General features: G+C 52.4%; 1 protein-coding gene across 2 annotated transcripts in view; it reads right to left on the bottom strand.

The window, feature by feature from the left end:
- ASTN1 (astrotactin 1) overlaps positions 1–21,791 on the bottom strand; it is a 56,156-nt gene that overhangs the window by 26,572 nt on the left and 7,793 nt on the right. For both annotated transcript variants that reach the window (XM_009463596.2, XM_087733367.1), the window contains exons 2-8: positions 8,382–8,569; positions 4,773–5,166; positions 3,784–3,930; positions 3,188–3,295; positions 1,941–2,090; positions 1,616–1,783; positions 1,325–1,409 (exon numbers count right to left, since the gene is read on the bottom strand). In XM_009463596.2, coding sequence (XP_009461871.2) covers positions 1,325–1,409; positions 1,616–1,783; positions 1,941–2,090; positions 3,188–3,295; positions 3,784–3,930; positions 4,773–5,166; positions 8,382–8,569 — 1,240 coding nt within the window. The remainder of the gene's footprint in view (positions 1–1,324; positions 1,410–1,615; positions 1,784–1,940; positions 2,091–3,187; positions 3,296–3,783; positions 3,931–4,772; positions 5,167–8,381; positions 8,570–21,791) is intronic.

Here is a 21,791-nt window from a genome sequence, read left to right as displayed (position 1 = left end):
ACCCTCCCACGACCCAGTCCCCATTCATTCAGTGCCTCTTATGAGCTGGGTACAGAGGAGCTGGGGACATCTCTGTCAGACACTTGTCCCCTGGGGACAAACAGGGCAGGGAGCTGTATTTCTGCCTGTATTTTCCCACTCTGGCAGTGGTACCTCGCAGTGGTTTGGGGACCCTGACCACCACTCAGCACATCCCCAGCACGGGGTTACCTGTCTCATGAGCATCGTCGTGTCCCCAGCCTGGCTCAGGGCACCCACAACAAAGGCCGCCCTTGTCTCCCACGGCCAGTGCTCTGCACTGGGTTTAATTGCTAAATTGCTTTAAAATGAAAAAAACAGAGAGGGGGTTGGAGGCAGAGCAACAGTGCTCTCCCCAGGCCTCAGTTCAAAGGGACGCAGCCGGGCCGGCCGGCATGGGCAGCCCCCTGTGGCTGCCATCCTCTGGTGAAGCGGCACGGCAGGGGTGCCGCCAAGCCCAGCCTTTGATGATTTTCTCTTCCTGCTGTGAAGACTAATGACTTCAGAGAGGGCGTCCTGCCATGCTCGGGGCTGCCATCGCAGCAGATCCAGCTGCGGCACAATGAGACAAGGGGAGGAAAAAGGGGGTTGGAAGTGCCGGTGCATGTGGGGCCCCTGGTTTTGGGGGTGTCTTGGCTTTCTGCATACTACCTCCAGCTATCCCTGGAAGTCCCCATCTGCATGTCAGAGACCCATGAGTGTTAAGGACCAGATGGAGCATCCCCTGAGGGTCACAGAGAGATGGGAACGTTTGGGGTCCCCCACCAAATTGCTGCCAAAACATCAGAAAAATTTCCCTTTGCACTTCCAGGGGTGTAAAGCTGTGGAGCAGACAGCGACTGCTTTGTTCCCTCAGGCCATGGCATGGAAGCATCTAATTTGCCCAGTTTTCAATAGGGCGTCCCCACCTTGCAGCCTCCCTCCTCTGCCGGGGACTGCAGCCTAACCTCAGCCCTCCTCCTGTCGCCTCGCACACCCAAACTGAAAGCGCCACAAAGTGTAGGATGCCAAGGAGAGTGCCCGCAAGGGGAAGGTGCGCAGCCTTGATGCTCTCCAGGGGGTGTTTACTCTGAAACTGAACAATGGCCTCTTCTACATCACCTCTGATTATTTCCAAGAATAGAAATCCTCACCTCCCGCAGACCAGCTGCAGGCCCCAGCTGTGCACTGACCTTACGATTCACCGAGATGCCTCTAACTGTTTCACTCAAGAGGATTTGCCACAGCCCTACTATGCTGCTGCCGAAGCCCAGCAGCTCGTGCAAGGACGGTCCAAGCCTGGGCATGCTGCGGCAAGCGCACTCACCCCTGGTTCGTTCCCCACTCGTTTCGGATGCAGAGGTGCTTATGTACGGGGTCCTTCATGTAACCTTCGTAGCAGAGACATTCACCTACGGAGAGAGGGGGGAACATGAGGGACATGGGAGGACAGGGCTTTCCATGTGCATCCCTGCAAAACCCAGTCTGCAGCCACCTGGGGCACCCAGCAGCTCCGTTCTTGCACGTGGAGCAAGGTGAGAAAGCATCTTCCCACCAAAGCTGGGTTGAGCAGGCAGAGGTGAGCTCCCAAACCCACTCCAGCCACCTGACTACCTACCAGTCTCAGGATCGCACTGGTGCTCGCAGGGGTCGAGGAGGCGCCGGGCGCAGAGGTCCAGGGCCCAGGGCCCACTGGAATTTTGCTGGGAGAAGAGGATGACCTGTGCCGGGTTCAGCCAGTCGCTGGCATCCAGCTGACTCCCCTCCAGCAGGATGAACCGGCTCCCTGCCGCCGAGAGGGGAGTCAGCGGTGGCAACCCACTGCTGTCCCCTCCATCCCATGATGGTCCCCTGCATCTGCCCTCTCCATCATTCCCTCCTCCCCTCCATTACAGCTCGCAGAGTGGGACAGGAGGGGGTGGCGAGGACCGCGGGACACTCACCATCAGCGATGAGGTGCTCGGGGACATGAAGGGTGATCTTGACAACAAGGGGGCAGCTCATGTGGGAGGAGCACACCAGGCTGATGACACAGCTCGTCACGCTGATGAGGGTCAGCGTGGTCTTGTTCACGGGGCTCCGGGGGGAGCCCACTGGAAAACACAAAAGCACAGTCAAACCTGAGACCCAAGGGACCCAGGAAGATCTTGGGGTGCAGCCAGAGGATCTCAGGGTGCAGAGACCCTGCCCAGCCCCCTGGAAATCCAGCATCAATCCAATTGAGCGAAGTCATTTTGGATTTTCAAGAGCATGAAGCAGCCTTTGCCACAGCAGCCTCTCTATCCTGACTGCTGCGGCTGGGGTTTCCTGGAGCCCCCACACCCCGGGCTCTCCTGCACTCCTGCACCGCTGCACACCAAAACCTTTGCAGCAGCAGGACTTTAAAGCAGAGCAGAGATATTGAGGAGAAGAAAGATAAATGCAGTATCCTTTTTTTTCCCCCTCCTTCTTCTCGGCATTTCTCTTGGGTTAATTTTGCCATGACAACAGCCTCCTGGATGCCTTTGAAAAAGCACAGGAGAGCCCTAACTGCTCAGGGCACACAGGTTTTTGACTTTTCATCTCTTAGCTGAAGAAGCTGAGTGGAAAACGCTGTCTGGGGGCTGAGCTATCCCCTGCAGAGACAAAGCCTGAACTGGCCTCCCAGCACCCAGCACGGGTGCTGGGGGTGAAGAAGATGGCTCCCAGGCCCACCGCTCCCAGAAAAACAAGGAAATGTCCAGAGAAGGATTGAAAACAGACAGAAACTCTCCTCCCCAGGGGAGGAAACCTCCCAAAGGGTGGTGCAGGGCAAGACCCCTGCCCAGGAGCCAAGCCTGTCTCCACCCCCCATTGCACATACAGCTCGTACGTGCACGGTGTCAGAGCAAACCTGCGGCACCACCGTGCCGAGCGGCAGCACAGGAACTCACGGGCCAGCCCTTTGAAGCATGTTACTCATTAATACACACCAAAGCCCCGCAGAAGCCTCCAGCAAAAATCAGAATATATTTCATCCTCTGCTGAGAAACTCCACTGGAGAGCAGCAGCAGCCCGCTGTGGGAGCGGGGACCGACACCTGCCCACGGCAGCCTGGATTGTGCCTGGGCTTCCATCTTTTGCCGATGCAAAGTGTCCAAATCCAGAGAAGTGACAGCAAACAACGCAAGAGGGGCCACAGCTCACTGCCCACCTCTGTGCCCGCACCCACCTCGGCTGCGCCTCCGGCTCCGTGAGGGGTCCGTGTAGAAGGTCAGCTGGGGATCAGTGTCCGCCTCTGTCCCTGAGTCCCCCTCAGGGTTGAGAAATGCTGAGCCGGCTGCAGGGGACACCGAGTGTGGTCACAGCAGGGCCGGCACTATACCACACCAACCAGCCACACCCTACATCACCATCCTACAGCCTACATCCATCACCTACAGCCACATCCTACGTGGCTAGCATTGCCTTGAACACCAGGAGCCCTGTCTGCCAGGTGCAGCGGGGACAGCATCTTCTCCCCATCCCACCACACACAGCCATGCCCCCTGCCATGGCTCCCATTACTTTGCAACTTTTCCCCGTGGCCATGCCAATATCGTAAAATATTTACCATGGCCAACACCCTCTGCATCTTTGCAACCAATCAACTCAACATAATTTGCATCCTTGCAGACACTGTTTTTTCTGCTTCCCCCCACCCAAACCCTCATTTCCATGCTCTGACCCAATGCTGGCCCTATTTCGGCATCCCAGGAGTGGGTAAGTGGCTGGAGCATGGGTGGGTGGAAGCCCAGAGCACCCCATCTGCCCCAGAGATTCCCCTACCTCGCGCCTTGTTGTTGATGCGCTTGCGCTGGCTGCTGGAGGTGTGGGACAGCAGCGTGGCCTGCTGGTGGTTTGAGTCCACGGGGCTGGTGGCAATGATGTTGTCCTTGTACTTGTTCATTAGGGACAGTTTGGCGTTATCGCTCCCTGAGCAGGAAGAATTGAAGGCAAAATCTTTCAGGGATAAAGATTTTAAAAAAGGAGGGAGACAAGAAAGAGAAAGATTTCTTTGGATGTGCCTCCAGCATCTGCATGAGGTGACAAGGGTGCTGTGGCCAATGGGTCAAGCTGCCCCGAGTGCACCCTCCCAAGCTCCTCAAAGCCTGAAGGGGACCAGCACTTCTTCCAAGCCTAGCCAAAAGCTGAGATTTAACATTCAGCCTCTCAGGACACTTCTGCATACCCAGGTCTGCAAAGAAAATGCCTAGAGAGCTTTAGGAACCACACCATGGTCTTCCTAAAACATGTCTCAGTTGAGAAGGTTCCAGTTGTGTGGCTCAGCTGGTAATATGGCCAACAAGCAAGTGTGTTACAAGCCTCAAAGAATCCCTGCTGGTGATCAGAAGACAGCATTAACTCTGAATCATACTGATGGCAAGTATAATTTTGCTACTAAAAACCTCAGCTGAAGAAGACACTGGAAATTCTGGGATTCTATGATTCTATATAGAAGGGAATTTTGGGGGGCACCATGGAGGAGCTCAGAGGGGACACCATTCTGGTTCTCCATCAGGCCACAGGAACCACAGCCCTTCCCCTCAAAGTTCCACCCTGCGTTGTCCCATCCACGTCCCACTCAATGGCAACCACTCTCAAACAGCTGCAAGGTCTCCCCAGCAATGGAACTGCCTTCAGTGTGCCACCAACATCTCACACGCAATGAAAACCCAGAGAAATGGGGAAGACACTCAAGGGAAAACATGGAATGATGGAGAGAAGATGAGGTGGAAAGGACCCAGCTCAGCCCATGATTCCTGTCCCATCCCCACCTGGCGTGAGGTCCATGCTGGCCTTCTCATTGCAGCCCTGCAGTGAGTCCAGGGTGCGGGTGACCTGGCTGGCGAAGTCCTCCCCGCCGTTCATGCACTCGCGCTGGAGATGGTGCCGCAGGTCGGTGATGTCGTACTCATAGCCGTCCAGGATGGGGGTCTCGCGGATGCTGAGCGTCCCGCTGGAGTTGTGGCCCTGCACACGGGCGTTGCGCAGGCTCTCCCGCCCGTGGCCCCCAATCAGCACTGAGGGGATGTAGTGGATCTCGTTGGCCGCCTCAGCGCTGGCACTCTTCTGGGGCTGCGGCACTCGGCGTCGCTTGCACCACCGCCGGCGGGTGTAGAGGATCATCACTAGGCAGAGGATGGAGAGCAGCAGGGCGATCATCCCTCCCTGTGGGCACAAACGCGAGTAGGGCTCAGCCGGGGACCAGTGCCAACCACCCCCTGGGGATGAAAACACACCAGGGATGCTCCAGGGTGGCCAAAGCAGAGGCAACAGCAAGAGCAGCCCGGTCACACCGATAAGAGGGTGCTGGCACAGGGAGCGCCTGGCACTGGCCAAGCACTCCCAGCTGAAGCCTGCCTTGAGCTGGACCGGCTTTGAAGTCACCACCGAGGCATGAAAAAGCAGCATTTAAAGCAGAGCGTGTTTTGTTTCACTCTCCCACAACACGTCTTTGAAAGCAGAGATCAGATTTATTCCAGGCAAACTCTCCTACAGGCAACTTTTTCTGACCCATTTCCAACTGGTTTCATGCTGTCACTCTCAATCTTGGGAGATTTTCCCAGGGTATCTTGCAGAAATTGCAGCACAGATTAAAGGAGATCAAGGCTCGAGACAGTCAGATCCCTGAAGCGTTGTTTGGGGAACGCCTGGGCGAAGAGGCTGAAAAAGTTCCTGCCTCGCAGGGACAGACCCCAAAACTGCACCCAGCCCTGCCACCTTGCCACTGTCCCCAAGGTCACCCTCCTGCAGAGACAACTGTCACTGCACACAGATAGAGGCAGTGAGATGAAAGCCCAAGCTGTCCCTTTATGCCCAGTCTGCCAATAATAATAACAATAATAGTAATAGTAATAGTAATAGTAATAGTAATAGTAATAGTAATAGTAATAGTAATAGTACCAGTACCAGTACCAGTACCAGTAATAGTAATAGTAATAGTAATAGTAATAGTAATAGTAATAGTAATAGTAATAGTAATAATAGACCATGCGGAGCCAGGTAAGAGCTCCATGTCTATCCATGGCTCTGGTCCTCCTCCTTTTTTCTATGCAATAGGTGATCTTGATAAAATAAAATAATAGTAATAATCTGCTCCATTAGGACAAAACATTAAGGGAATTATTGAATGAGAAGCAGGAGAGGCAGTTGGAAACAGATCTCTAATGGACATTACGGTTTAACCCTCTTTCATTCCCAGGATAATGGAGCTGTGAAGGCACCCTCCCAGCCCTCCTTCCAAACTTTCTTTAAAAAAGAAAGAAAAAACAAAGAAACTCCAGTGATTAAGGAGACAAGCAGTCCAGCGAAGGAGGGGGGGCTGGCTGGCACGCAGTATCTCTCTGGACAGGAGCAGGCAGATGGGAGGATGGGAAATCTCTCGCCAGGGCTGAAAACTGGCGCTGGCTTCCTGCCCAGCCATGCTCATTCTGAGTTTTTTAGTGGTAAAGTCAGGGCCCAGTTCTCTATCATGCTCAAATCCCTTTGAGTTCCTCTGATCCATAAATAAGTAGGGGCTATCCCCATCCCCACTGCAGATGGCCTCCCGTGTCACAGCTCTATATCACCCCGGGGAAAGGTCCACCTGCAGATGGAGTGGCAAGCAGATAGGATTAATACCAGGACATTCCTGGCTTTCCTTTGCTGCCCTCCGTATGCGCATTATATCCCCCAACGCCAGAGAGCTCTGCCATACACCCGTGCTGGTAAACAAGGGAGACCAAGCTGGAGCTCACGTCAGGTGGACACCCATTTCTTTAGGACTGCAGTTGTGGGTTCTCAAAAAAGACCTGTTATTTAATTGAAACTGTTTTTCTTCTGCCCTGATAGTCTGAGAGCTTAAATTATCCTTGAGGAAAAGCAGCCTGTGACCACTTGAGATTTCAAGAGGCTCCGAAGGGAGGAAGAAAACCAGCACTAAGTATCCTCCACCCTGTGCTAGCTGGAGGGAGTCAGGGCACCACCTCAGACCCTCAGTTCCTCTCCACGGCAGCACAGAAATCCTGTTCTGCCTTCATCCCCTCACCCCCCAGCACTCGTAGGATGGGCTGCAAGAGGAGCCGTGCACTGGGCAGGAGCGGGAGTGGTTCTTGCACGGTCCACGTGCGGACTGCTGTCACGACGGATACAAACCCTCGCTCACATTTCTTCTCTTGGCAACCACACGGGAAAGAAAGAAAATCAGCCTTGAAAACTCTCCGTGATCCTGACTCCTGGCACAAAAGCCAACTTCTATTTGTCCGGGAGTAAGGGTGCCGCTGGAGCGGAGCTGAGAGTGATGGGGAAAAAGGGGGAGAGGGAGGATTCTTTCTGTATTTACACATTTTGGTACGAGAGCGATGAGCTGAAGACATCGTTTTCATCAGCTCGATAATAAGCCTTGCTTCAGGCACTCCTGTCTCCGTCTTGGTATTCAGTGGTGCCCATGAAAACCAAGACCCAGGTGGCAGAGCAGGGCCAGCCTCTCCCAAGGTGATGCACCCTCTCAGGAGCAGCTGGGAATGGACAATAAAAAAACCGAAAATGTCCAAAATGTTTTTTGGGAGTGGCTTTGCCAGTGATTTTTTTTTTTTCTTCGAGACTAATCAAGCACAAATGATGGAGGAGAAACCTGGCCTGGGGCTGCAATCTGGAAGAGCTATTGACGCTCTCATTAAGGTAGGCACCATTAAACAGCCTGTTTGCAGCCTCGTCAACACATTGTCTCCGGCTAATTATCTTCCAGTGGCACAAAAATTGTCAGATTCTTCAGATTTTTTCCAACAGAAGGAAAAAAAAAAAGCAACAAACCACAGATCCGCCTCCAGCACACAGATCTCTGTCTCACCCTCCTTTCTCTGCCATCAAAACCTTGTCCCCGTGTTTCTGCAGGGAGGAGGAGAGCCATGCAGCCTCTGTGCACGGGATGCTCTTGCTTACTGCACGCTGCGAAACCATGGCCACGGGGCTGCCGTCCTGATAAAAGCGATGGTGACAGTGCCCAGTGGCACCGTGACACCCGCCGCGCACCAGAGCAGCAGGCGCTGGGCACCATCCACTGGGCAAAGGGCTCCCGACAAAGTCAATGAGAATTAACCCCGGGTTAAGGTGGTTGAGACTTTCAAAGCCCAGCACCCCCTGCGGATAAAGGCACCCCTGCAAACATATTTGCAAAGCAATGCAAACTAAGGGAGAGGTTTAAAGCAGCCCGATGTGAAAGCACCCTGCATGCAGCATGGTTCGGAGAGGTGCCCAGGGCATCTTAACCAGCCCCCGAAAGTGGGCTTATCTCCCCATCCTAGGACAGCTGGAGCCAGATGGGGAAATATATGGCTATTCAAAAGCCCCTATATTTTCTACAGGTTTCTGAACACCTAAACGGGGGCTACCTTCCCATCACGTACCATGACAGAGATGTGGAGGATCCTCAGCTCTTCCTCTGCTGACTCAGTCTGGGGCTCATCTGTAGGGTCGAAGCCAGGCAGGTTGGGGGCTCCGTCTTGGTGGTGGATGTGGAAGAGCAATGTGCCATTCTCCAGCCACTGCTGCCGCCAGCGCACCAGTGGGATGTCATCCGTGTTGCCCGAGATCTCTGCAAAAGCAAAGCTGGTCATGTGGGAAACACGATGGAGGAGAGGGGTGATGGAGGACATTCATCTCTTCCCAAAAAATGGGTGGAGGGACCAAGGGACACACACAGCAGGCTCCCTCTGGTCACGTCCTGCCAGCACCATGGCTGCCCCTACATGACCCACAGCCTGAAGGGTTAAAGTGGAGTAAAATCATATTTCTGGGTAAATTCCAGGTGTGGGGCCCTCCAAAAATGCAGGTGCGGTGCAGGGATAGAGCACTTACTGACAGCATCTTGGGGCCAGAGTCGGGGAGCCCGGCAGCATCCTTCCAGTCCTAATTCAGCCAGGTTTCACCCACATGCTTCATGTTAAACACGGCTCCAGCCGTGGCGGGGCAGAGGATATAGGTCGTCTTCTCAGCAGCACTAATGGAATCATTGGGATCATGGCACTAAATTATTGCAAACAGGAAGTATTTCCCCGTCCTTCGTGAACAGAGAAACATGCATATGGCTGCGATCGCACCTGCAGTTCTGGCTCTGATTGAGATGCAGTCTGAGGTTTTCAGTCTTCAGCCACATTTTGTACCTTCCCACACAGGACACAGCCCTGAGATCTGCAGACGTACCCACACCTTCTGCCCAAACACCCCAACTTTCCTGACTCATGCCGCAGGATGCTGAATGCTGAATCAAACCAAATTCACCTGGCTGACTCGAAAGTTTCAGGGACATCCCATGGCTGAGGCTTAGCAAAACGGGGGTGGGGGGGCGACACCAGCATATCCCTAGGAGAGACGGGCACCGTTTTAACCATCACCTCCATCTCAGACCAGATCACCTTGATCACCATTTCAGATCACCTTGATCTCAGCCATCAGCTCGAGCCTGCCAGTTGCCCGTTAGTTTTTTTTCCTGAAAATATTAGCTTCAATTGCATTTGTTGGAATGACCATTAAAAACGTGATGTGCTTCCCAGCAAGACGCAGCTTTCCCTCGTGTCTCTGCCCCATGGGAACAGTCCAGCCAGACCTGTCCACTCCATCCCATTTGTAGCTGTGTGTTTTGATGGCAATTGTAAAGAGCCCGGCTCACTTTGCAAATTGTGATCTTTATTTTGCTTGTTTCATGCTGCCTTCAAATGAAAACCGGAATTCAATTACAGTGCCGAAAAACAACATTTTAAATTTACTGTTAATTAATTTCATTAGGCTGCCTTAAGTGAGCTAGCTACCGGGGGGGGGGGGGGGGGGGAATCTGCATCAGGAACCAGGTTCATCCTCCCAAACTGATTTGATTAATCAAAAGAAACATTAGCCGCAGCGAGCGAATTGGCAGATTGTTTCTGCTCAGCATGGGCCATATTTCTGGCGGTAATCAGTGCGCTTCGAGTGTCCCAAGTAGAGAGATGCTGAGCTCTCCTTGATGCCACTGGGAAGCAAAACCGAGAGGAGTTAAAGCATCTAGGAAGCCAGAAGCACTTTTGAAATTCCCTCTAACTGCTGAGCTGCGTGTTTAGGCACACGGATCCCCTTTGAAAAGCTGGTTCTGGGAGCCGGGAGGGTTTGAGAAAGCAGATCTCCTCCTCTCCCACCTGGTCTTTATTCATGGGCTGAAAGGGGAAAACAAGCTTTCCTGCTTTCCCAGCTCCCCATGGCTTCTCAACTTCAAATGAACTAGCTCAAAGGGAAGAAAATATTCTCCCTGCACCTGCCTGCTAACGTGAAATTAGGAGTAATTAAGGCAAGAGTTTTTATGCACAACAGGAACTCAACGTACTGACATTTGGAAAAATGTAAATACCAGCATTTGCTCCATTGTAAAGAGTGAAAATAATAGATACTAAGTATATGACATTGTGACATTTAGAAAGCTAGAGTTAAAGATGTTTTCCCCCTGATCTGACATATCATTGAAAAAGCAGCACCCTTCAGCTCATTAATATTTGAGGAGGACTTCTTGATGGAAGTTATTTAAATGATTAATAGATTATAGTAAATTTGAGCCTTAGAATAGGTTGTCATAATTTCAAATTTATTTAAACAGGCTTATTTTTAAAAAGAAAAATGTATTTCAATAAAAAATGGATTCTTGTTTTAAAAGAGCACAATCCAGCCACAGAGCCTGAGTGCATTATCCTATCCCACCAGGCATCACGACATGACCCTGCAGCTGCATCGTACACAAGTCAGAAGTGCTAGAAACAGAGGAAAACATCCCAGAAATCAACTGCCATCACCCCAAACTGGCAGGCTATGACCCCTCCATCCCACCACAGGACAACGCTGCTCCACCATCTCTGCTTCTGCCCTGGGCAAAGGCTCTTGAGGCAGCACCTGGATGAGCAAGCTTCATCCTTGGACCTCCTCTCCTCAAGGGTCTTAGCAACACGCCAGCTGCCCATATCCCACCCCATTTCTACTTGAAAAAATTATACATATAAATGCTTTCCTGCACCTGTGAAGTTCTCCCAGAGTTTGGTTCAAGCAAGACCAAGACAAGATAAAGACCAAGACCAAGCTTCTTCCCTAACACAGCATCTCTTTGCTCTCTCTTCTCCCAGTCCAATGCATTCCACTGCTCTCCAAGCAGACATCTCATCACCTGGTGGAACATGCTACAGTGACCCATGTAGCCAACTGGGGCCATTTATCTGGGTGCCGTAGGGACTCAGCTCTGCCATGGGGCTGGCAGGTCCCAACCCTGCTGGCCAGCTCATACTGCCAGGCCAGGAGACCCCAGAGGAGGCCGGAAAGTGGGCAGAAAGCCAAAAAAAGAAAGGCAGGGGGGGAAAGGATAATTTCAAGTTCAAAGTTTGAAAGATATTGATGATAGGCCTGGTCCCTGCATGGCTTTCATTAAGGCCTTGGATATGAAGCCATTAGCACTAGTATTAACTTCTTGCACCTCTGTTAAAAAATAGCCTGCCTGAGTCAGGGGTTAATAACGGTAGGGGATCACTAATTAGGCTGTGCTGCGTTCACCTGGTATCAAATGTGGCCCAGGTCCTTCATATCTACAGGAGCAGCAGCCTCTAAGGACCCCGGCTGATGCTTTCAACATAACGGCCGCGGCTGTTCCCCTCCCAGACCATCTGCGAGGGGAGGGAGGGGGGAAGGAAAGGTTGTAGAGGAGCAAACTGAGGAGAGGATGAAAGTCCAGATGAAGTTGCTGGATGTGGGTGGATTTATGCCTGCTTCATTATTGATCATCCTAAATAACCTCATTTCCACAGGGACAGCTGTCCCACCCAAAGAAAACCCAGTCCTTCTAGAGGTAACACCTCTGCATCTCCCAGTTTTGGGAGGCAACACCTCCATCGCAGCCCAATTCTGCACCTGAGCTGGTGCAACGTCAAAACTGTGGCCCCCGAGCCCAACACCGGCATGGACCCATTCCCACATCCTCATCCCCCTGCCGAGACCCAGCATCATGGCACACAAAGAGAGCAACTCTCCTTAAAAACGCACACCAGCATTTTGATGAAAAAAAAAAAGGCAAAACAATTTTCCTTTCCATTTGGAAGCGTTTTGCACCAATAGACGCCTCCGATTAGTCAAACGAACTCTGCCATAATGCCCGTCTCTGCAGACTCATTTCATACAGCAGAGCGCAGATTTTGACTTGGACTTACATTTCCTCGTTAACATTTAAACCTGGCTTTTTTTCCATCTGGAACCTGACTGTGTTTTTATTTAAGCTCCCCATTAGCTAAGGTTTTTGCTCCATGTCTAAACCTCGCACACAGGGCTCTAACTCAGCTAAAGCAAGTCCTGGCCTTGCACTCCTCCAAGAATCTCCAATGTCTAAAGTAACTCAGAAGACCTTCCCACCATGAGCCACTCACACTCTCTGTGGGGACCTCAGGCCTTGATTCCTATCAATTCAGATGTCAAAACGCATATCCTGATATTTAACTCATTTTTACTTTTGAGGTTTTAGTGACACATCTTTCATGGGATGATATTCATGTTTTTATGGACCCATTTAAAAAAATCACATTCTTCACTGACTATCCATATTTTATTTGCATTTTTTTTCCTGTCTCCTATCTAAGGTAGGAAAACCAGCTCATTCTGTAGGTCATTCTGCAGGTCATTCTGCCTTTTCAAGACAATCCAGCTTTTCCATACCAGCAAACAGAAACCTCACTTTACCTACTAGGAATCTGCTTCACAGGACAGGGCACCTTGGGCAAAATTTCTGAAAGACCCATAGACATGGGAGAACCTAAAGGCTCAAGGAAAAGCCAGCCACTGTATCTAGAGCCACTCTCTGTCTAGGTCAGAGAGATCGCCCCACCATGACATCTGCACATGGGGCTGGTACACGTGAAGCCATTAGCTGTTGTAGCAAGGCTGACAGCCAACCAGGTTTCTCCTTGAAACGTAGGGTGTCTTTGCTTTTGGGAAGGTCATCAAGGAGTTACATTTCAAAGCTGTAGCCACACTTTAGCCTTGAACTGGGATTTTTGTCCCAAATATGCCACGGCCCTAATTCATCCCTTTCTTTAACAACAAAACCCTTCATCACTCTGGGAGTGACATTGTGCCGCGTGGCCATTTGCAGAGCGAAGGACACTGATTCATCATTAATGGGTCTGAGTCGACTGAGTTTGCCCTGCAGCTGCTGACCTTACAACATGATGTGCCCCATTGCCCCACTCTTCCCTGCGGACCCAAGGATGTGCCCAACTACACCTGTGCGATGTCCGCTTCGAGGACATTTTCCACTGCATTTGTCAATTTTGACCAAAAACTGGGAAAAACTTGGCTAATGTATGTGGCTGCAACAAGCAGGCTGGGACATTCACTGGTGTTTGATTTTGTTAGTTTGGTCCCATCTGCCATAACTGTGAACTACAGAGGAGATGTGGGAAGAGAGACAAATCCACCTCCTGGACCAACACTTGGGAGACATGGTCATGCAAAAAAAAACCCAAAGCCCCACCCCACAACAGTGACCAAAGCAAAATAACGAGGATGTGTGACAACTTATGAGATGCAAGGTTGATATTTAAATCCCAGAAAGGATGACATTTCTAGTTGATATCCCACCCTGCAATGCCATCACATCACCTCTTCCAGAAGGAAGTCCAGGTCTCCATGGAAAGAGCCCAAATGATGGAGAAGCTCCCAATCAGCCATGGAAAATTACTGCCCTGACCAAATCGCCTCCCAGCAAATCGGTGAGATGGAGAACACGAACCCCTCAGCCCAGATGGTGCTCACCTACGAGCAGTGGAGGAGGACAGCTGCTGAACTCCACCAACACACCAGCTATCACTCAGAAAGGGTGAGCAACTGGAGGAGCAAAACTTGGCAGAGGAGACCCCAGTCTCTTAAAAAAGCTCTCGTGCATCATGGAAATTACAGACCAGTAAATCCTACCTCTGTCCTGGACAGTTTGTTAGAGGAACCGGAAGGTGCGTGGATAAATATGGGTCACTCAACACTGTAATCCAGTAGATAAGGGTGATCCAGTTTGATGGACTCGTTTCAAAGAGTCCATGTCAAAATCCACCCTCAAAGTTTCCCAAAGCGCTGAAGTGGGGCTGGGATAAGAGGGAAAGTCCTCTTGAAGCCCACCAGGTGGGGAAGGAATAAAAGGTTAGTTTTCAAAATGAAAGGAGGTTACCAAGAAGCCCCACAGAGATCTTTGTCAGGACCTCAGCTGTTCAGAAACGCTCTGGAAGAGGAGGTGAATGACAAAGTTGGTCACCAACGCTAAATTTAGTCTCCACAAAGCTAAAGCTGTGAAGTGCTGGAGGGAAGTGGGCAAGGAAGTGGGCAGGTGAAATTCAACTTTGGTGAAAGCAAACTGATCTTGAATCCTGCAAGTGATATTCAGGTCAGCCATCTCATAACGGAGGAGGCAGAGCTAGGAAGGTTCAGGGGAGGGGTACAAGGAAGATGAGATGTCACAAACGGCTTTTTGGAGAGGAGAAACCAACTGCGTTAGGACACCTCAGCAAGGAAAACATATACCTGAGCAGGGACATGATAAAAGCCTATAAAATCATTAAGCCAGCGGAGCAGTGGCAAAGGCAATGATTATTCACTATTTCTCACTTTGCAAGAGTTAGGAGTGTAAAAACTAACAAAAGGCTCTGTTTCATCCACCATAAAGTATGAAAGCACTGAGAAAGGAATTGAATTCAGGGAAGACCAGCGGCTATTGAGCCAGACAGCCCAGAGGCAAATCCCAGCTCAAGAAATCCCTGCAGCACACACCTTGGCAGTAGGGAAAGGGCCACGCAATATATGCTGTGGTTTTTACATTTTTTCCCCGAAGTATCAGCTGCTTGCCATGGCCGGAGATGTCGAGGGACCACAAAAATGCTCTCCCCCACACTGCCCAGTGTCTTGGGGATGGAAGGTGGTTGCAAAGCCAGCTAGATGCTGCCCAGGCCACCCTTTGAGGATGCACCCCGCATCAACGTGTCCCTTCAGGGGCAGCTGAGACCCTCTGCTCCTCCAGGCACTGCCGTGCTGGGTGAAGGAGACCCCAAGGCAGCTCCCTCCCATTGAGACAGCCTCTCACCACCCAGCCAGCAACTCCTCCACTCCAAACCCCAGCCGCCCGTGCCATCAGACCCTACTGACCCAAGACGCCTGCCAAGATTACCTTCAGCTTTCCAAGCCAGCCAGCAATTTTCACAGGGAGGCAAAGGGCTATTTATATCCATCATGGGCTGGCAGAGAAGGTAATGGCCGGCCACTCCAGCCCATCTGCCAGGCACTTAGCAAGACATTGGAGCATATCGTACAGGCGAGGTCAGGCAGCGGCGGTGGTGGGACAGGCAGGGGAGGCGAGGGGATGCATTACAGTGATGACACGGACTTCACTTCAAGGGTAAACTTCAGCCCGCTCCTACAGAGTAATTTGTTTAAGTGCTCGTTGCGCTGAGGCCAAGAGGTTGGGCAAATTAGATGTTATTTTGGTGTTCTCATGCTCAGCACAGGAAACGAGCACGGCTGCTCGTTCCTCATCTCCTCGGGGGAGAGCCAGGACCTGCCTGTCCTCTGGGGCATGAGAGAGATGAGGTGGCCCTCCCAGGGGGTGAAACAGGACCAAAATAATCCTATCCGCTCTCCTGCCAACAGCAGAGCCAAGAGGTTTTTCCAAGAGGTGGTCCTTCTCTTCCTTCCACCTCCCCTGGAGAGACCGATGCTTGTCTTGGGAGTAGGATGAATCTTCACTGGTGGCGCCATAACAGGATGGAGAAGGCAGGCATGGGCTACTGCCAACTGCAGCCTAATGTCATAAACTCTTTGGTACTTGGGAACTCTTACCTGATTTCAAGCTCCGTTTTCAAGTTTGTGGAGAGGCTTTGAAAAATAACGAGGAGAAGGAAAAAAAAAAAAAAAAAAGAAGAAGGAAGAAAGATGCAGAAGGGGAAAAAGTTGACTGTGCATCTTGAATTTATCACTCTTGAAGGAAGAGCTTGTCAAGAGGGCCAGAGACCAGCCAGTGCATAGTGATCAATGGGAGGACTTTTGGGTCTAGTCAAGCTTGTTTCAGATTTACAGGAACTGAATAGAGGCATAAATCTGTCGCCGCCTGATGAAAATGGAGGTAATTAAATCTGCAGGTGTATATAATTGTCATATTGACGATCTATATAAATCAGGGGAGCCAGCAGAGGCACAAAGCACTGTGCTGAGCACAGAGCCTCCCTGCGAGGAGCTGTTTGCCCATCTGCCTGGCCAGGGGACAGGAAGGGCAGGTGCAGGACACAGCCCCAGGGACACCCATCTCACCCGCATGGACCTGCCCATCGCCGCAGCCACCATGACCCTCTCCTCCATGAGAGACCTTCTCCAGGTTGTCCCCACAGGCAGCAAAAGCAGCAGGATCCCCCCGCCGCTTTCAATGGATGCAATTACCTGTGATCTCATCCTGGCTACTGACAAATTTCCCGTGACTTCAGGAAGATGAAGATGGGCACTGAGATGCCCAACCGCAGACACCATGGGGGGCTCTTTGCAGCCACTTTGAAGGTCTGAGCCTGGCTGCAAGTGGGGCACTGACTTGATCTTGCAGAGACTCTTTTTTTTTTAATTTATTTTAACCTTTGTTATTTTGGGAACTTTGAAGCCTAAGCTCCTCTGAGGTGGCTGCCTTTGTAGGAAGGACAGAAAGTGCAGAGTGGGGATTTGAAAGAGGGGAGAATAGGGAGGGGAAGAAACAGTTCTTCACAGCTGAGGTCTACAGCAGCTCCTTCACCATTTCTTCCACATCCCAACAAACCCACTCCAGGAGGCACTCGGGGCTCTTTTACCAGCAGCTACGGGAAATCCAGATGCGAAGCAACCACAGTGTCTTCCATTTATCTAACACTGCGACACAGAGAAACTTCAAAGACCTTTGCAGACCTGCAAGCCTTCTCCCACTGCTCAACAGGACAACCCTCAGTCCGGGGGCTGGCTGCAGATCATCCTTCTCAGCTGCCATGGCTCAGCCCCGCTCCTGCCATGCGTGCCTGTGCCATGGGGACACGTTTCTTCCCGCCATGCTGGGAGGGACAGGAACACGAAAGAAGGCTTTCCCATCGTCTTTGCCAGCCAGGCCCCCTCGCACGTGCCCACGGGCCAACCCTGCTTCCCAGGTTGAGCGCTACGTACGTGCGGTAACTGGATAATTAAAAATTAAGCAAGTGCTTCTGCATTGCAGTCCGAATTATGTAACGCCGCTCTTCGGTTTCAGCACCCATCAGCTTTAATGCGATCGCACAGCAGTACGGCCCTGCCTGTATTTACCTGCCTGTCTTTGCAAGCAGGGCTCGTGCCCTTGGCAGGGAAAAGGAAACCCCAATGTCATAACCATGGGCAGAAAGTTCATTCCTGTTCACATGGAAAAAAAAAAGGAGGAAAATTTACTTATTTTCCTGGTCTAGGGCTAAAATCTGGGATGGCCAGAAAAAAGGGGATGGAGCCGGGATGCTCCAGCCCAGCAAAGTGCCGAGGGTTGCTCCAGCCAGGGCAGCACCCCTGTGACCGGGGGGTTTCTGAGGAAGGGGCTGATGCCTCTTGCTCCTCCTGCGCCAAAGGGAAGCAGCACCCCATGTTAGCAAATAAGCAGCATTTCTGTAAGCAAACAAAATTAAATCAAGGCGAGGAGTGAGCTGCGTTTTCGGTATCTCGAGAGCAAAGAGCCCTGCCAGACTCTGAGCACTGGGTAACTGCAAACTCTTGCATTTACGGCCACATCTTTGCTTTATCCCCACAGGCTCTGGCTGTTGCCAAGACTGGGATTCAGTTGGCCAGCCTGCTACCTCCTCCCTTCCTTGGCCAGAAACCCACCAAATACACAGCCACGGCCTCTGCAGCGCTATTCCCAGGACAAGAATGCTGCCACCCGCTGTGAAACCAGCCATTAATTCCTGCGGTGATTAGCTCCAAAGGGTGCTTTACAGGGGTCCATGCATGGCAGCTTCAGGAAGCCACCAGGGATGCCACAGCTCACACCTGCGGTGAGCGGCTCTGCCAGTACCCTCCATCACTGTTCCTAACATCCCTCAGCTTTCGCGTGGCCCCTCTGGTTATTTTCTACCTCCTGCCATCACGCCTCTCCTCCCACCTTGTGGTCCTTCCTTTTCTGCCCTCCCTCCATCATCCCGACACTTTCCCACTGCTGGCACAGCTGCATTTCACATGCATGCTGCCTTTCATCCTGCAGTACGTGAAAAGCCCTTCTTCCCTGGTGCTGAGCTTTAATTACGAGGAGGCAGCTGGATCCAGCCCAGGCTGACCACGCCACCACCGTCCCATGGGAAGATGTGCACCACGTCCATCCCGGGAACCTCCACATCTCTCATTCACCCCCCAGCCCCAGTGCCCATGGGACACCCCTTCACACCAGTTCGTGCCAGCAGGTGTAGGGGGACTGCGGGGGGATGCTCGGGGCCGGCGGCTTGCGGCTGAGTCCTCCGACTGTTAACCAGCCGTGTGCTTTACTCAACAAGCAACAAAAGGGGGAAACGTGATAATAAAAAGCTGTGGAAGCCAGCCCACGTCGAAGGTTGACTAAGCAGGTTCGATGCATGCGATGCACTCCTCTCTGCCATCCACCGAGGGGGCTGTGCTACTTCTGCCCACCAGGTCTGAGTACACCAGGAGCACGGCACACCCGGAAAGAGAGCAGCTCCTGCTGAAAAGCTAATGAAATGGCTTGATTTTTCCCTGGAAGGATGTTTCAGGCATTGCTTTGTTTGCAGATGCTTGGACACGCATCCCAGCCTGGCTAAAGCTGTGCCTTGGCGTGAGCTGGAACAAGACCCCTGCAGCTCCCAGCTCGCGGCCTGGCAGAGACATTTCTAATCCCCCCCAATTCCCGGGCCACATGTGTCATGTCTGCAAAGACAAACTCCCTTGTCCCTTTTGCCAGCAAGAAAGACAGCAGCTCCATGGCAGCGTGACGGCTGTTGAGTCTCACCGCTGCTCCTCTCCAGAGCTCTCCCAAAGTGGTGAAAGCCAGAGCCCAGCTATTTCTGGCTGAGCAATAGAGGAAAGATTGGGGAGATGCAGCTCTGGGATGGGGAAAACAGCTCCACACTGGCCTGACGGCCACTGGGAAAGCAGTGCCCGGAGGAGGTCAGGGACGGCCCGGGGCAGTGGGAGGCACAGCAGGCTCTCCAGTCCAAACCTGACCTTTCCAGGAGATTTCCCAGCGGCTGCAGACACTGGGGACATCATTAGGGGAGCGGATGGGCTGAGAGCACCGCAGCAATTTAAAGTCCACACTGAGCTGGAATTAGCCCCCCCGGGACCCTGTAGCCACAGCTGCAAAATTGACCCTGGCAAGAAAATTTGGGAGAGCAATGTCTTCTCTCCCAGGCATCTCCCCTTCCCCACCAAAGCTGGGTAGCCGATCCCCGCACGAGGCCTCCTGCCACAATGCTGCCCTTCTCGGCAGGAGAAAGGGCACTGCCTCCTGATGCCACACACGTAAAGACAAATCACCCCGACCTGCGCTGAGCTGCCCGCCCCCATGCTGGAGCTGTGCCCTGCAGTCGTTTTCCATATCCTCACTCCTGCAGCGCCCTGAACCTTTCATTCACACCAACCCCCCCCCCCCCCAGCTCTCCAACTACGGAGCTAGGAAGGGGGTTTTTAAGCCTTAAGCTGCCTCTTCTAAAAAAACACCCTGCTGCTTCATTCGTGGTGGAGAAACCCCATTATGGGAGGGCATTTGGTGGCTGCGAGGCAGTGGCACTGGGGAGGACCGAGAGCCCACCGGCCCGGGCCGTGGGTTCCCAGCACCTTGCTCCCCTTGGGATGCTCAAATTAGTTGCCTTGTCTCCTGGAGCTTTTAGCTGGAACAAATAAAAGAAAAAGGGGGGTTTGCCAAAACCCATAATAAGGTCTACAGTTCCTCCGAGCTACAAGGGCTGCTTTAAATTTTGGGTTTTTTTCTTTTTTTTTTTTTTTATTTGAAGGAGGTTTCCATGGTAACTGTCTCCCATCGCACAAGAGCCTGTCCCTGGGATATTTCGGGGTTGCTAATATCTGCTTTCCCAGGCAGCCACTGTGTTGTGACGGTGACATCGTGGCCAGGTTTTTTGGCAGGGGAGGAGGGTAGGGGTGCAGGAGAGAGGAACAGAAGGTGTCGCCCCAAAAAAACAAGGTCAAGATCCTGCCTGTGCCCAGTTCCCCCTGCCTACCAGGCAGACCTCCATCCCAAAGGGTGCCAGCAGCCAGGCAATGGTTTCGCTTGGACTCCAGATCCAATTCAGGGAGCACTCCCAAGGCAACACAGCCCTTGCCAGGCCAAGCAGAAACGATGTGTCCACGCAAGGGCATGGGCAGGGTCTCCTTAACATCTCCTGCTGCCTTCTCCAATCCTTCTACAACTTCCTTCTTCCACCAGGTTAGTTTTCAGCTGGATCAGCTCCCTGCGGGAGCAAAGCCAGCTCTCTGCATCTCCCATAGCTGCTTGCTCTGCTACGCTCGTTAGTCATCCTAATTACTGAAGTGCCTCAGAGCCGGCCAGGAAAGGGACCATGTCTCCTCTTGAATCGGGGCCATGGACCCCAAACTTCTGCAACCGATGTGCCACCACCAGACAGAGGGTGTCTCAAGGACCCTTTACCCCCCCTTCAATTATCGATGGTGAAAAAGCCCCTGCCTGTTCCCCAGCACATCTCAGGCTCTGCAGACAGGACACAGCAGAGGGGACAGACTCAGACTCCTACCCATGCCCATCACCAGCAAATGAGGCCCTGCAGCAAAGCAAAGCACGGGGTCAGCTTAGACCACATCCCAAACCAGACCCCAAAGAGCCCAGCACCTGTGCCGCGGGGTGAGCATCCATCTTGAGCATCCCCTGGCTCCAGGGCAGCAAAACAGGATCAGAAATACCAACATGCCACGCGGGAACAGAGGATGCTTTCCTCCAGGCACTTTCTCAGCGTTAAGCCGTAGCAGGGCGGCCAGAACCTGGCAAACAAAAATCTTCCCTCATCTAGACAAATCCTCCAGCCTCCAGAGCACTGCTGCTCGGGGTGAGCTGCTGGCCACAGCCAGGCTGGCTGCAGAGAAGCCAGAACCCAGCAATTTGCAGGTAAAAGGACAACCAGTCTTAATGACAGAGCTGCTGCCTTAATCCCACCAGGCAAAAATTCCTTCATTTGAAGAACCACTCTGCAGCGAGACTCCAGGAGAGATGATTTCAGAGCCTCCATTTAGCTGGCTAAGCAACCATTAAAAAAAAAAATGGTAGGTAAATGGGCTGCAGCCCAGGAGCAAATGCCGCCAGCATGGGAAGAGCAGGGTAGAGGTGAGATAGCAGCGTCAGGGAGGTGTGCAGCTGCCTGAGGGTCCCCTCCACCGCATGGACCACAGGCAATTCCTGGGGGTAAATCATGTCTGCAAAGCTTTGGGGGCCTTCGAGGAGCACCCACAAGGGCAGCCTGGCCCCTGAAACTGGGACAAGTCTTGGCACAGGAATGGGAGCAAGCCTGAGCGTCTCCGTCAGGAAGCAGTCTGAGAAATTAAGGCTGGGAGTGATTAAACAGAGCTGGGAGCATCACTCCGCACATCCAGCCGAAACAGGAGGCCAGGCCCCCGCAGCCCCCTTGGCTGAGCGCCAGTCCCGTGCCCACCCTGTCGGGCACTGCCAGACCCTGACACCCACCACTGAAATGCCCCACGGCCCGCTCCCCCGCTGCTTTCTGGGTCAGTGAGATCCCTTCCCAGCCCTGCTGCCGCTGGTGCCGGCTGGATGCGCGGTTGCTGTGGCA

Source organism: Nipponia nippon, unplaced genomic scaffold (assembly GCF_047370975.1).
Source record: "Nipponia nippon isolate SJK-2023a ecotype South Korea unplaced genomic scaffold, ASM4737097v1 scaffold_5, whole genome shotgun sequence".
Lineage (NCBI taxonomy): Eukaryota > Metazoa > Chordata > Aves > Pelecaniformes > Threskiornithidae > Nipponia > Nipponia nippon.
This window is presented reverse-complemented; position numbering and strand designations above follow the sequence as displayed.